This window comes from Embiotoca jacksoni, unplaced genomic scaffold (genome assembly GCF_022577435.1).
Source record: "Embiotoca jacksoni isolate LCO1_2020_lvr unplaced genomic scaffold, fEmbJac1.0.p SCAF_3, whole genome shotgun sequence".
Taxonomy (NCBI): domain Eukaryota; kingdom Metazoa; phylum Chordata; class Actinopteri; family Embiotocidae; genus Embiotoca; species Embiotoca jacksoni.
In genome coordinates this window covers 22,344,767-22,361,090 of record NW_027185381.1, presented here as the reverse complement: position 1 = coordinate 22,361,090, position 16,324 = coordinate 22,344,767, and the positions used below count along the sequence as shown (strand labels likewise).

General features: G+C 43.0%; 1 protein-coding gene across 1 annotated transcript in view; it reads right to left on the bottom strand.

Moving 5' to 3' along the window:
* Window positions 1–16,324, bottom strand: part of fgd4a (FYVE, RhoGEF and PH domain containing 4a) — a 50,545-nt gene that overhangs the window by 2,095 nt on the left and 32,126 nt on the right. The window contains exons 3-17 of the mRNA XM_069163710.1: window positions 11,625–11,777; window positions 10,825–11,020; window positions 7,891–8,302; window positions 4,195–4,284; window positions 3,909–4,054; window positions 3,453–3,609; window positions 3,056–3,194; window positions 2,874–2,932; window positions 2,631–2,777; window positions 2,084–2,256; window positions 1,734–1,764; window positions 1,545–1,625; window positions 1,326–1,451; window positions 601–738; window positions 8–148 (exon numbers count right to left, since the gene is read on the bottom strand). Coding sequence (XP_069019811.1) covers window positions 8–148; window positions 601–738; window positions 1,326–1,451; window positions 1,545–1,625; window positions 1,734–1,764; window positions 2,084–2,256; window positions 2,631–2,777; window positions 2,874–2,932; window positions 3,056–3,194; window positions 3,453–3,609; window positions 3,909–4,054; window positions 4,195–4,284; window positions 7,891–8,302; window positions 10,825–11,020; window positions 11,625–11,777 — 2,189 coding nt within the window. The remainder of the gene's footprint in view (window positions 1–7; window positions 149–600; window positions 739–1,325; window positions 1,452–1,544; window positions 1,626–1,733; window positions 1,765–2,083; window positions 2,257–2,630; window positions 2,778–2,873; window positions 2,933–3,055; window positions 3,195–3,452; window positions 3,610–3,908; window positions 4,055–4,194; window positions 4,285–7,890; window positions 8,303–10,824; window positions 11,021–11,624; window positions 11,778–16,324) is intronic.

Genomic DNA, 16,324 nt, shown 5'->3' with positions numbered 1-16,324 from the left:
GCTTTACCAGTGGAGCTCCGTAGAGGTAGAGCACGAGACACTCGTTCTCCGGGATGACGCACCAAACCCTCTGGCAGGGTTTGCTCTTCTCGGAGTACTGCAGGAAGCCGCACATGATGCTGCTGTCTGTGAACCGAGCTGCCTCGATCTGCGCGGCGAAGACGGGACGCAAATCAGCACGAGAATAACTTGGTGAGATGATATTTTCTCTTTATTTCCATTCAGAACATTGTAATTGGTATGCAGGGGAATTTACACTGAGTTGACAGTTTATTAGGTACACCTAACTAAAACTAATGCGGTCGAACAAAACAGTCCTGCAATTCATTCTTCTTTGTTGGAGTTTTTTTTTTTTTTTTTTTTTTTTTAGGAAGCTGCAGATTGTTGTGCTGTTCAATTGTACTGCGTGATAGAGAGGTGTTTGTGTTATTGGACCGACACTCACTGATATGAACAATCTGTAACGTATTTCATACGTAGCGGAGAGATAGTCTTTTCACTCAGAGAACCAAGGTCACCATGTAACCACATGTTATATTTTAATCGAGGTGTACCTAATTAACTGCCAACTGAGATTACAGGCGTGTATCCAAACGTCACCTCAAGAATGCCCTTCTTCTTGCCCTCGGCTACTCCCTCTCCCTTCAGGATGGAGTAGCAGTCTCTGCACACTTTGTTCACCTTGTGCCCGTCGTATTCAAGCGCCACTTTGTTGTCTGAGCATTTCCAGCAAACCACCTGCAAGAAATAGAAACAACCTCCATCAGTCTGCCAGGTAATATCACAATGTTAAAATGTCGATTTTTCTTTTCTTTTTTTTAAAATCATAACAGACTTATGACAGAAGATCTTCTACTTAAGTAAAAATACTGATAACACAGAGTACTTTAAGGTACAACTACAACTCCTGTATTTCAAATGATCAAAAGTATGTCAACTTGACCAAGTAAATGTACTTTTAATACTAAAGGTAAAAGTACTCACGGCACACAAAATTATCCCTGTAACTGATGTAAATAAATCATTATTTTGTAAAGTAACTGAAGCTGAATGTAAAAAGTATACATTTAATTTCAATATAAAATGTAGTTTGGAAGTACGTGACTAAAAATGAAATACACAAGTAAATTACAAGTACCGTTTGTCTGACAGTGCTGCTCGTCGTCATTAAGACGTTCCAGTCAGTAAAATAAGCGTTTATGTGTGCCTTAAACGGCTCTCCGTGTATTTAAAATTGCACTCATGAGGCTGAGCCCCGCTGCTGCTCTCTCACTCACCCACTGTATAGGCATTATGCATGGCACGACAACATCGGGATTACTTACATGGCCGCAAGCTCTGCAGTGGTGTCTCCGCCGTGTCAGAGCATTGAAAGGCTCCCTACACTTCATACACATTGTCACTTCATTGTCACGGATCCAGCGAGGAGCACGCTTCCCCAGCTCGGCTTTCTGCATTCGGATAAAAAAAACAAAAACTCAGACTCAGTATGGTAGAAATGTGCCAGGAGTTTCACCGTTTACATTTTTGATGCAAACACTGACCGACACTTCCTCCACGTCTTTCTGTGCATTCTTGAATGACTCATTCTTTTGCTGGAAGATGCCAATGGTCTCCTGGAAAGCCTAGAAATGAAGAAAAGCAACATCAAATGTGGGTGTCATTCAAAATCAGATCCAAAAGACATCATAAAATAGGAAAACAATCAACTATTGTGATTGTACTTTATGTACCTTAATCCAGCCTGCCTTGTCCTGCTCTGAGCTGAGGACAAAGACAGAAAAAATAATTGGAACAGTGAAAGTGTAAAACCATCGCTTCCTGCTCCTTTTATAACCCAAAGACAAACCGACATGACCGTTCGCTGTGGTCAGAGAGTTTATTTAGAGATTTACAGGTTTTAAAAATGAACTGGGTGTGCTCATTTAGGTGCTGTTCATTATACATGACATTATATGGTATGTAGGGCCAATTACATATAATTATATACATTAATGTGGGGGGAGTTGAGATGTTTTTGCACTTTTTTTTTTTTAGCAGGTTTTAAAATAAAACTTCTGCAGTTACTCGAGAAAAAAAGTACCTGGCCTGGAGCTCCAGTGTCCTCTCCTTCCCCGACACCTGGAAGGTGTGAGGGTAGTCCTCGTTGGTCGTCTCCAAGACCTTCAAGCCGTCGATGCCGATCCGCGTCCTCACAGTGTACTTCGTCCCTCCCAGGCTGAATTTGGGCACGCAGTACAGCAGCATGTTGTTGAACTGGGAGGAAAAGAAAACGGTTGAGCCACGCGGACATGCGAGATGGAAGGATCAGCGCCACTCTATTATCTGTTTTGCTTCCCGTCCAAAGGGTGCAGCCTGAAACTCTGCAGGTAACCTGAATGACGCAGCCGGGACTCATTGGGCCTGCAGCGAATGAGAAACAGCCACAATGTAATCACATCATCCGGCAATCTCCGTAATTGAGAGATCCGTTCATGTGCCCCTCGTGTATCCTCACACGGAGAAGTTCCTCCTATGAAATGATTCACTTGTCTCAATTGACTGGTGCGGACCGATAAATCCCGCCTCAGCATATTTCCCTGCAGTGTCCTTCGTCAGACAAGAAGAACATGGCCGTCAGTCTCTCTCACCAGGAAGAGGTAGCGCTCCATGGCCGAGGTGTTCCTGGCCGCCAGCTTCAGGATGTGGCCCTCTTTGATGAACTCGTTAGAGGGATTAACGATGTCCTCCTCCTCACCCAGCATCTCGTAGATCTCCATCAGCTTCTTTAGATTCTCCTGAACGATGAAGAAGATATGTATTTTAGTCAGACGGGAAAGCGTTCAGCTAGGATTCGGCATCAGGAATCGAAGGAAATCAGCTTCTTTACTCACAGATTTTCTTATGGCGCTGTTGGAGTGAGTGGCTGCTGTGGCGATGATTTCTAACGATTCTGGAAAATAAAAGGATTTTCCATTATATGCAACGGACCCGGGAACTGCATCCCATAAATATACCTTTAGTGAAATCAAGATGACACCTCACAGAGTGAACTTCAGATACTATTTCTACTCACTTTCTGAATCCCGTCGGTCAGGGTCGTCCTCAGGCAGCTTCTTCAGGTAGTCTTTAAGCAGCATCTCGTAGCGAGGGACTCTCTGCACCGGCTCCAACATGTGATGCTGAAGCGTGAGACAGCCGCAGACTTCCTGACTCTGTCCAGAGAGAACCAAAAAGTTAGACTTTTCACTTTAACATACAAGTGGTTCATACGATATCAGACAATCAATCATATTTGTATATTTAATGTCACAGAAAAATGCTTATTTTCACCCTCATTCCTGTCAAACACTGACAAAAAAAATAAAAATAAAAAAAGTACTATAAATTCGCCCCAAAATTTGTGCTCGGACTTATACGTTCTTTTACAAAGACACATTTTTCCAGACAGGATTTTGGTTTAAGGAACACACCTGTATCTCCTGAATTAGGGTCTTAAATTGAGGCGAACGGTCGGTCCACTGTTTGAGCAGCTCCATGGCCTTTTCAAAATTCTTCACGTACTCTGCGTACATTTTGAGGAAGGGTGTGAGTTTCTGCAGGATGTCCCCGAGGCGAGGCCTGGACGCCCTGCAGGGAAGGAGAGACGAGGTATGAGTTTGGGTTTTTTTTTGGGAAACATTTGAATGATCAAACATCTATTTTCAGTACATAGACTTTTAGTCTGTGCAAAACTTGCAATAAATTTGTTTTAGCATTTATTCTCATTCTTCTTCAACCTTTACGTACATTTGTTTGGTTTAAAATAGCTCAAGATAAATGCTCAGATAATCTTGACCTCGTACATCAGCAGCTTCATAAACAAGTGTCTGAGCATTGGATTTGTCATGGAGCAGGTTTATGACACTCATCTCGGAGCTGCAGCTCACCATTCCCCCATGCGTTTCTCCAGGTCCGGGAGCAGAAACTGGCTGTGGAAGGCGTTGATGGAGGAGATGTTGGAGAAGATGTTCTTCACGACGTCTACGGGGAATGTTCCTTTAACTGCCTCCTCCATCAGCTTAGCACAGAATACCTGCAGAGCCGTACACACTTACAGTGAATTCATGCTTCTCTGCTGCGCTGTTACATGTCAACCCTTTTTTTTACCACATGATACGGTAAAGACAAAAACAAAACCAAAATACAGAAGTGAGCTTTTAATGAGTTCCTCACGTGGTCCAGCAGGTTAAGTCGCGCTACATATGCCTTCTCTGTGTGCAGGAGCTCGCTGGCGATCTTAAACAGCTTCTGCTCGTTTGTCTCCTGAAAAGAGAAGAACCGTTAATGGCATTATTCATCTGTGTTTGAGGCAACATCTTAAGATGATGTGCTGTGATTTGGTGCAATATAAATTCAAATAAAATCTGATTATTGAATCACTGAGGTGTGCAAGTGACCTCATTCTGCTGAGCAAAACAGTCAGAAGCTTGGTCAGACAGTTTGTAGGCCGCATAACGATGACGGTTTCAGTTTGATAGTTCTCTAATGATAAGCAACTGATATCGTCCTCTTTGATTTATGGCTCACAGAGTTACACTCGGCTGAAAATAATGCAGAAGTGTGGAACAAGTCGACCGTGGTGCACTGTTACGGTTTAACATTCATTCCCACATCTTTGCCATTTGATAGTGTAGCTTCCCGTCCCCTCTGCTAGTTCCTGTTTGGTTCACGACACGATGCACACCACTTTCTTTCTGTAAACAGCCATCAAAGAGCGGACAGCTGAGAAGCGAGAAAATGTTCATAGCTAACTTTGCATTTATCACACTGAAGTGGTTTCAGCTCTTTAGTGACTCTGTTAAGAGTACAGCCTGGTGTTAAATGCAGTTCTGCTGCATGTAGCACCGGCGTGTTCATTAACACTGGACTGGCAGTCGGCTGGGCTGCGGTGTGGCGGGGGAGGAGGGAAGGGAAGGCGGGGGGCCCTCTCAGAACAGGAAATGAAAATATGGATGAGGGGAAATGACACCAAATTCTGTAGAAGTAAGTCTCAGGTGAGAGGCCAGTTATCAGGGATGGAAATGAGCAGGGGTATCACAGGGCCAACACTTACAGAGAGATGGAAATAAAGACCATTCACACCTAAGGGCAATTTGTAGAACCACCAATTAACCTGAGGTGTAATGTTTTTGGGACGGTGGGAGGAAGCCGGAGAACCCCACGCAGGCACAGGGAGAACATGCGAGCTTCGCACAGACGGGCCCAGGCCCGGATGTGAACCGAGAACCTTTTTGCTGCGAGGCGACAATGCTAACCACTGCGCCGCCCCGTACTTAAGTCATGCTACATTATTATTCAGAATTTAAACATTTTGCAATATGCTAATATAACTTATGTTACGATCTTTTTAACTGCTAGCTATGTCTCCAAAGGAACACTTGGTCAATATTTGATTCATCTAATAGAAAAAGTTTTCAGTCTGTTCATCTCTCTCCAGTCATTTTTTATTGCAGCAACATGTGATTGTAATCAGGCAAACTGACCGACACGGTCAGAAATGTTGGGTGCGCCTGACAAAAGTATTTATTCAATTCTATAATCTAATATCAAACACTTGTGTATTGATTAAAAAAAAAATATTGCGATACCCCCACAATTGCAGGCAATAAGTGAAGCCTCAAAATGTCCATAGATATGATTAAATGTGATGTTTTTCTTGCATAAAAGGACATTTTACTGTTGACTCTGGCAGCGTTACATTTCTCGCTGTGCAAAACAACAACAACAACAACTATCAAATGCGGGTGTGAGTAACCAGAGAGCAATCAAACTTCCAAATAAATCATTTGTCAATACAACTACAAGGTAGTTTCTACTCTCCATCAATTGTCCCACGAGCCCGCAGATTCATGTTGTGACCCACTGGATGTGGAACCAGCTCCATCTCCAGCAGCTACTGCGGTAAAACGCTGCTCACATCGATGCATCGGATTTAATCCTCTGATATGGTTATATGTACACTGATAAATCGCTCACAGAGGCCATCTGCCTGCAGCACAAATGCTTTTACTTTTAATACTTTGAAGAGAAGCTTCACTGAATTCACGCACGAAAAGACACCCAAGTCTGAAACAGAAAAAAGATCTGGCGGTGTAGCGTTGGGAAGAATTGTTTTTTTCACAGCAGACATGTTGACCCGTCACAGCAGGGAAAGCACAGGTGGCTTTAATAACATTAACGATGGCTCAGGTCCATTAAACGTCCCAGTGAGCCGTGACAGCTTAGCAGCATCAACAATAGCAGGACCTCCAGCCATTATTAACACATCTGTGCCTTTCCTGGAATGACGTGTCAAAATGTCTGCTGTGAAAAAAGGCCTGTCCAACCAGACCTGCGTAGCTGCTAGTAGAATAAGACAAACAAATCCCTGACCAAACTGTCAGCTGTCGAGCTGAATTATGGTTAATGTAGGTGACACGTTTTGGCAAGTAAGAAGAACGTTTGGAATAAGTGGTGCTATCTATGGTTCTGCTGCATTGATTGTGAAAAATACACAGTGTTGTGTCAAAATTAACGGAAAACTCTTTCAAATATATTTTGCTTATAATACTTCAGCGCTTTTAAGATTATGAATACAGGAGTATTTGTACTCTTACTTTTGTTATTCTGTATTTTATTTGATTTTACTTTTTTTTTTTTTTAAACATAGTTCAATGACGATTTCCTTCCAAGTGGGATGAAGTTTTCTATATCCAAAATATTAAACTTGAATACAAATGAAATCAAAACAAACTGATATAATAAAGATAACAGTACTGACAATTTGACTACTTATTAATGTTATTGTGGTTTAATTGGTACTTTTACTTAAACCTGCAGTACAGATGTACCGTCACCCTTCTGCCAGTGAGAGTAATTACACAATCACTGTCAACACGTGCTTACATCACAGGCTCCGCTGTGACCCAGTTTGTCGCTACTGTTGCAGCTGTAAAACGGTAATTAAATAGTTTTAAACGTCACCACCTCCGCAAAATGACTCCGTTCACGCTCACAATTTGATCCATTTGGTCACAAAACGTTTGAAATGAGCTTCACAATTCATTTTGTTTTATCCTCACTCAAGTTAGCGTTGGGCTAAACTGGAAGTTCGCCAGCTCAGCCGGCCAAAATCTCTGGAGCGGATGCTCTGCTCATAGAGGATGCTCAGTATGTATTCATCCAGCCGGCGCGGGAAGGTCACACCAGACACCAGATTTAAAACACAAAGACATTTACCTGGCAGGGATGCGCTAAACCAGCAGCTCTTTTGGTAACAGCTTAAACGCACAAGACATTCTTTTATATGTATACGTCTTCACTATGAGTTTAAAGAGTCCTTGTTCCAGTAATGCAAAGGCACACATAAAGTAATGTTATGATAATGCTATGATGTCTGTGTGAAATACAATAATATTTTGTTCTTAATGTTGCTTTTTCCCTCCCAACCACTGAGACTGTGCACAAGTTTCTGATCTGTTTCCGAGATACTTATAATCTGTAGAAAACAGTTACCACGAGTTCCAGTGGGGGAAGTCGCTGCTCAAATGTTCGACATCTGTTCGGTCCTCACGCCAACGTGATGAATGACATACACACACACACACACACACACACACACACACACACACACACACACACACACACACACACACACACACACACACACACACTTCTTCCCTTGTAACTGTAGCCTTACAATGTTAGAGAGACCCAGAGGTGAAGTAATTCAGATGATTTAATCGTACTGAAAGCTGAGAAAATAAATAAACGCTTGTGAGTTTGTCTATCAGAGACTGCCGAGTCAGAGCAACAAGAACACAACGGGTAAAAATACACAACAATTGTGTGCAGGGGCAACAAAGTAAACATGAAAACTCCCATACGTACCTTCTGGTCTGTGCTCCCTTCATCACTCGTGTGTTCACTTTCCGCTTTACTCTCACTGTCATTCTCCGTGAGGCTTTCTGTGCCAGTCCTGTCTGTGTGCGGCGGTGAATGATCATCGATCTGCTCTGTGCTCCCCATATCTCCATTCACCAGCTCGGCAGTCTCTATCCTCACACCTCCTTGGCTCTCCTCCTCTCTGTCCTCCGTCTCCTTGTCCTGCTCCATCTGCACTAGCAGCCCGTTGGCCGCCGGCTCGTGGGCATCCTGCGTGGTCGCGGCCGGCTCGGAGGAGTGCTTCTCCTGGGTCCTGCTCGTCCCCGTCGGCTTCTGGTAGGCGCGGTGAGCCGGGCTGAAGTTGGAGTCCTTGCTGCTGTGTTTGAGCGGCGAGCTGTCTCGTTTGTTCTCCGTGTTGCTGGAGGAACAGAGGAAAAGGCAAAAGGAGGAAGTGGGTCAGTTCGGCCACAAGGCTACAGAAATAAGTAACGGTTGAGAAAAACTAAAGAAGAGAGAAAGGAGAACGATTACAGGAGGCTGTCCGGTAGCTGCTTAAGCTGGCAGGTTATCCGACAGAGTGGGGCCGAAGAGTAAGCGGAGAGCTTTTGCACGTGAGTGTGAGAGTTAAAAATAAACCTGTGGAGATGCACAAACTTCCTGCTGTCTTACGAGGCCGCTGAGAGCTGCTGTAATGCAGAGGAGGTGAGCAGAGCAGAGAAAGAAGGGAGGTACAGTAATGAGGAGGAGGAGGAGAGATACTACACTACTCCCAAGAGGAAGATGCTGTCCTACTTCCTCACACGCACGCACGCACGCACGCACGCACACACACACACACACACACACACACACACACACACACACACACACACACACACAGACAACCTGCTTTATATATCACGCTGCAAGGCCTTGTTCATTCTTTGCTGGGATGTGAATGAAGTGGAAAAACAAGTTTGCATGAGGCATTTTGAAATACAGCGCAGGAATGGAAGTTAGATTAACGGCAAAAACAAACACACATGCATGCACAATGTCACCATTCATCTGCTCTACATCCTGTAGCAGCAGTCGGTGCAGCTGCTTCCCTGCAAGTGAGCCTCCGGACTTCCATTTTTTTTTGCAACAAGCAGAAACAGTAGCTACTGTATCTCTGTTTAGTTCAGCTGATCTCAGATCTGTTCTTAAATACGATCCAGGTGAAAGATCAAATATTTGCATGTCTAGCTGGCTCTATATCTGTAATTTAAGGTTTCCTGATGCAAAAATCCTTTGCGACGTTCTGTGTTGCACCAAATCTTGGTGCCCAGCAGAAACAGGAAGTAGGTATAAATAGAGGAACAGCAACAGGCTGGCGAAACACTCCACAGACGAATCAGCTCGCTGCAGTCGGCCACCTGAGGTATGCATCGTGAAACAATATATTTTGATCTCACAGAGGAAGACTGAACAACACCACGATTAGCTGGCAGCAAATACACTTTAGTACCGTCTTCAGAGAAACACACACTTCACTTTGTTTGTCACGCATTATTTCCTCTTTGCATATAAATAGCACAGTAACCGTTCCAGACATGACAGTGTTTTCAAAGAGGTTGAACAAGAGCAGAATTAAGAACAGTTTCAGTTACCATGTGGCCGTCTAGGTGCCTCTGAAGGCAGCCAAGTGCCATGTGAACCAGATTAGTATATTAGTAGGCTAATTCTGTTCTCAGAAGCTCGGGGTCTTTCTCCTCTTTCTGTTCGAAGGCCACCAGTGGGGATAATCCCCCCCCCATAGCCCAGCAGAGTCTGAATGGAAAAGATGCACCCGATTGCCCTGATTAACCTCGTTTCGCACTGGAATAAATGGGATGAAAAAGCAATGAAAGATGTGGAGAAAGCTGGGAAACCCTGGTTGGATTTGTAATTCTGTATTTTAAGAGATCCAGGCCAGAGACGGGCTGGAAAAGCGGCCAAGAGGCCACAGACTAGAGAGACAAATTGAAACTTTAATGGGCTGTGACTGCTGCAGATTGAAAAATGTTGGGTGCAACTGCATGAGTGGTTGAGACAAGGGGCACCATTGTTGTGCCTGTCAACAATTTTAATGGGCCTCCCTCACTGAGACAAGGCTGCAGCGACAATCACAACTTAAAGAGTTGTAATAAAACACAAAAAAAAAGCACAAAAAAAGAGGACAATACACAGGTCAACACTAATATGCCGCACAGAGAGGTTCCACTAAATCATACATTAGAGTTCAGCCATTGTTTACCTGCATAAAAGCCAACAGAAGACTTAAATCTCCATCTAACTCTGAGCCAACAGTATTGAAGCACAGACGTTTGAGCTGAGAGAACATTTAGTCGAAGAAATCCTACCTCGCTCTCCTGGGCTTCATCTCGCTACACCGAGTCCTCTCCCACAACTGAATGAGGACTTGTGTTTCCCCTCGCCTGTACAAATCTCCTTTCATCCCCTCGCTAACGCTCGGCTTGTCAGGCACAGACTAATCTCCGCTCACTCTCTCTGCGGCCCTCTCTCTCGTCTAAGGTGCAATCAATGAGTCAGGGCTTGAGGACTTAAATCGGGAGACTTCTGCTTTTTTTTTGTCTATGAAATAGCCGGCATAATGAAATGTTAGGAAAGACAAAAGTTTTCTGTCACTCCGATTACAACAGAAGCAATGAGAATGTTTTATTACAAAAAGACAAGAAGTGACGTAGATGGAGTTATTCAACCAGAACCAATCTATCATGGCAAAAGCTGCCAGTCACAGACTTTATAATAATGTTATATGACTCAGGAAATACCGAACAGATTGTCACAGGATAAAATTAGAAATTTCTTACAGAAATCAGCCACATAAGGGCTCAAATCTTCTTTTATCGTCTTTTATTCTTTGCACATGAAGGAGGAGATAACCACACACACAGCAGACAGGTAAAGAGCCCGTACCTGTTCTCCTCAAAGTGGCTGATCAGGTGTGAGACTTTGGAGTGTTTCTCCCGGACTTTCTCCCGGTTCACCGCCCCCGTCTTCCCTACTCCACCTCTGTCCTCCATGCCGGGTCTCAGCCGTGGTTTCTGGATGTGGCCCAGCGGGGATGTGAGCTCCGTCACGGGGCTCTGGAGGTGTGCTGGCTTCGGGGGCACTGGAGAGAAGACAGAGGATGAGGTAAAACATGTGGAAAATGTCCTGAATGCTGATGACTCCCTTGATGATTTTCACATCACTGCAGACACAGTTTGGAGCTGAAGGGGGCAGTATGAGCTATCTCAAGTGGCACCACTTGCTGCATTAAAAATCCTAAATGTTTCAAACAAGTAGTTCAGCTCAGTTCAGCTTGGACTTTTCCACAAATCATGGGTTTGCAATTGAATTTCCTTCTTGACTAACGGCAGCAGAAAGAATGGGGTTCTGTCTTCGGTCTTATCTGTGTTGAATGATTTACTCAACTCAAATAAAAGAGGAACGAGGCTCAGAGTCCACTAACAGCAGCCCAACTTGCGTAACTATTTTCTTCTTTTAACCGTTCCAATGTACACAATGTAGTACTTAGGCACTGATAAATTATTCAACGCAGTGTTTTTCTAGAGAATTAGACCTGAAATCAAGATAGACAGACAACATTAGAGAAGAAGTAGAGGCCACACAATAAGTCTGCGTGTGTCACTACTTTCACATATGAATCATAATGTTTCATATGTTTCATATGCTGCGACAGTCGTGTCTGAGTTTGTTGTGCCATTACGTACCTTCTGGTTTAGACTTCAGCCAAGGCCTGCTGCCGAGGCCTCTTCCATTGACCCCTCCCCGGCTCTTGTCAGACGTCCTTCCGTCCGCCCGGTTCAGACACGCCTGCACGCTGGGCGCGTTGCTGTGCTTGAACGGCGGGCTGCTGCCGAGAGCTGAAGGACACCGAGACAAAGAGAGAAAGCATGTCAGATACGACAAGATCAATGAGAGACACAAAGTACTTTGTATCGTCTACAGATGAACAAGTGAAAGTGAAGAAACAGGTTACACATGATTAAACATTGCCTCTATGTTTTAAAGTATTTTTTTTTATCATGAAAGATATTACTGAAATGCCTTGTTAACACAGTAGCACTGCAGTCGTTACTCAGATGATGTGAGGCACAGTTGTACCATCTTTTCCTTCATCCTTTCATGAAGAACCGGACATTTTTCTGATTTCTGACCGTTAAGCCTTTTAGCCAGGTTTTGTCTGATTTTATACATGATAGCAGGTGTGCTGCTTGTTTTTATGTACCTCAGTAGTTTTTTCATTTTTAGGTTTATGCCAATACATCATATGAAGTATGCAATATTTTGCATAACACGGAAACACCATAATCAGATAATCACTGCTTAAACCCACTATTTCTAAAGATACATGTGGCACGCTGAAGAAGATATAAATGGGTATACCTCTTTTAAACCTTAGAACTTTCCATTCAATGCAATAGTGCAGCAATATTAAAATGCTATGTTGTCTTATAATATTTGACCCACGATAACTGGTGCTAAAAAGTGCAAGCAAAATAAAAAACATACATTATGTCACACTAGGAGTAAAAAAAATATTGTAAACATTGAGTAAAGGGTGTTAAATCTACAAAATCACAGCAGACCATTTTACCTTAAAGGTTAATTTTCTGAAATTTTTTATAACCCATGTTCTGTTTTATTCACTGAGCCTCTCCAGAAACAGACGTACCATCACATTTCAGAAGAAGCTCCATACTGGGAGAGACAATTCCTACCATATACAGCATTCCCTGCTGTGAATATTATTGTAATAAACAGACTAAATATTAGAGGGACTCAGACACTTTGGTTGATTATCTGGCTAATGATCCGGTTGATGATCAGCACCAGTGAGACTTTTAGCGAACCAGCTGGCCACAGATGGCACAACATCAGTGTTTAGATGGAGCAGACAGACTGATTTAATGCAGCAGCCGACACAGACTGGCAGTGTTTACAGCAGCCTTAATCCACTTCTCTCTGACCTCACAGCACACACACACACACACACACACGCACGCACGCACGCACGCACGCACGCACGCACGCACGCACGCACACACACACACACACACACACACACACACACACACACACACACACACACACAGGCCTGTAGGGTTTAGCCTAGTAAGGCAAATGCCCATATATGGAGTTACACTGCCAGGAGAGTGGAGGCGCTCTCATTATTTTACAAGCTATTAGTTTCCATTTAAGGCGGGCATTTAAACAGGTGTGCGTGATTGACTAAAGGCGGTGATGTACAGGTTGAATGCAGAAATCAATGTAGCTCTGTGCTGCTTGGCTGACTTGTGTGGATAATCAGTGTGTGTAGTTGAATAGTGTGGACTATTCAAAAAGCAGGAAATATGCTTACTCAGATTTGAACTTCTGTCATTTATGAGTTCTGTTTTGAGTATAAAGAATCTGTAGTGCAGACAGTGAAGAATGGCCTTCTTCTGTTGGGCACTCGGCGATGCTGTTAGAAAAAGAAATTCTCCACCGTTGTACCATAAATCTTTGACAAGAGGTTTTAATGTCCTGATAGACTCGGTCTCTTCTGGCCTAAAAATAGATCAGTCGACTGCACTCTCAGAAGCGAACAGCGTCATGCACGCTGAATCAGAAAGATTATCTTCCACCCTGGTTGACAAAATATGTAAATTAGATTAGAGATAAAGTAATTAGTGGGTAAATTGAGTAGGACCTGTAATAGATTGTCAGAAAGAAAATCTGTAACAAGTCTGTTGACTAAATAAGTCATTTTTATGCTAAAACTCGTTGGTATTTTGGGGTTTAGGACTGTTGCATGACTATTTGTACTATTTTCTTTCATTTTATCAACCGAACATTTCGAAAAATACACGGCCTGTTCAATGATAATAAAAGTGATTGTTATTTGCAGCCCTTGGAGTAAATAAACAGCTGGCATTAGAGTGAAAACCTGATGGACTATATATGAGCTGTGTCCCTCCAGATGCAGTTTGTTTACAAAAATGCTGCTACGTCGTGCCAAAATGCTGCTTGAAGCCCCGTATTTATTTTTTCCTTGAGTGATCTTTATCTTCCCAGTCCTGCAACAGAGAGAAAAACATTTACCGCAGAATCATATAGTCACAGTTTCTATTTTTATGGCCTGACCGTAATTAAAGACAACAACTCAAGCGACAGTCTGACTGGAAACAGTCTCACGCTGCGTTGGGGAGGGCAGACTTTCTAAACACGGCCCCCAAAATTACCGATCAATTATAAAGGTGGCCTCAGGAATTTCTCCTGATTAGGTGCTTGGCTTCCCTTCACGGCCATATTAAGAGCGCATGAAAAAACATCCAGCGACGAGTTATGTATTATATTATACATATATGGCCCCAAAATAAATTCTCCGCCTGCAAATTGCTTTTTCACATGTGTCGTTTATCCTGCGAGAGATTGCAGGAGGTCCAGTCTCTCACACAGCCTGGCTCCATCTCTTTGAGTTGTTAGTAACTGTGTCAAACACATGTGTCCCAGATGTAAATCATCTCTGTGCTGTAGGCTTTAACTTCAACTCAAGCAAGTAGTACAGGTATTTTTAGTGTTCTTGTTACAGATAAGAAAAGAGAGGAGGTAAACATAGGTAAAAGTCAGAAAATGTAAAAAATATTTTGCTTGCAGCTGCATACAGCCATTCTTCTGTCAACTGTGTGGAAAAACATTTTAAGTTAACATCAGTTAATCGATCTTAAAGCTCATAACTGAATCATTAATCCAATGAAATGCAGCCAGTGCTGTTGATACAGTAGAAAAAAATAAGATGAACTTGACTTCCTTTCTCAGAACTGGGCTGTTTGGCAAGAGCTGCTGCTCCTGGTAACACGCTCATTCTGGCATCTTCTCATTAAAACCGTCTTGGCACAAGTGACAGACCGCCGTGTACAGTAAATTAGAAGCAGCCAGCCACCACCCTGCAGAAACACTTTGATTCTGCCTCTCCATCTGTGTGACGGCGAAGGAGCCCTCCTGTCTGGAGCTGCGACTCAAAGCTGATGTGAACAGCGGAGGAGCTTCTGATCGACAGGAAATCAAAGCACAATGAAACTTAATGCTTTTTTGTTTTTTTTGTTGTTTACGCTGTTGTGCCTTTGCTGTACAGAAGTAATCCACTTTCAATAGAAAGCGAAACAGTGTTGGAGCATGGCTGCAATCCAGGAAGTGAGGACTTGACATGTCAAACTGAGACTCGACCTTTGCCTTTTGCCTTTGTCCTTGTTTCAGGATGGAGAGACTTACAGCCATAGCAACGGTGGTAAATTTATTTCACTGTGAACTGCACAGAGCCTGACGACATCTGCATCTATCTCAATAAATCCAAAGTTACGCAGCAAGTCCAAGAAATTAAAAAAATGCTTTTGCAACATGAGAAGTTCATACATTAATTCAGCTCTTTTTGTGATTTACCTGAGCTCAGGGTACATTATCTGTTTGTGTGTGTGTGTGTGTGGGTTCAGTGTTGTGGTGGTACTACAGTAATAGAGTCACCATCCACAACCCTCCAGCTCTGACACATCACAGCAGCAGAAGAATACGTTTACACAAGCTAGAAAAGGAAGCTGCAGAAACACTCAGTTTCCGAAAATGAATGCCTAAAATAGACACAGCGAGTTCAGCCTGTTTGTTGTTCAAAACACAAAAATATTGGTTTATTATAAGTAGAGTGGCCTTAAAATTTGTTTTAATTGTTTGTTTCAACTTTTGAAGCTCAGTTTCTACACTTAAGCTAAAGTTTTTTGAGTGATTTAAGGAACTTGAGGTAACAAATGACTAAATTGGTGTGCGTAAAAAAATATTTATAGACTACCTGTATCATCCTAACAAGACTGTAGAGGTTACAGCAATGTCAATGAGACTCTGATGTTGACACACCTTTGGGCTAAATGATCAGCATGCCAACATGCCTCAAAACGACATCCTAAAATGCTAATGTTAAGAAGGTTTATCATGCTCAACACCTCAGTTTAGTGTGCTAGAATGCTAATATATGCCATTTGGCAACACAAACTATAGCAGAGACTGACAGGAGTGTCTAAAGTTTTGGAGGCATTTGTTCTTAACTAAAAACAATGGACAAAAAAAAGACACAGGATTACCAAAATTAGCATGTTTCACTGAAGCGAAAATGAAGCCGATTCCTTGCACATAAGGAACGAGGACGCACAGAAAACAAAAATAAAACTCTGTGTTTTATTTTTAAACAGGTGTGCAGCTCTAGTTCAAAAATCTCTCAGCCGAACATGTGAATGTTCAAGATATCTCTACCGCACGCTCATGACATCATCACCTCCCCGGGGCTCTGTCACCTGATGACAGTTGGCCTGCCCGACCTGTCTTTTGTGTCTCACTCCTCCCTGTCCCCTCCTCTGGCAAAATGTATGCTGATACTTAAATG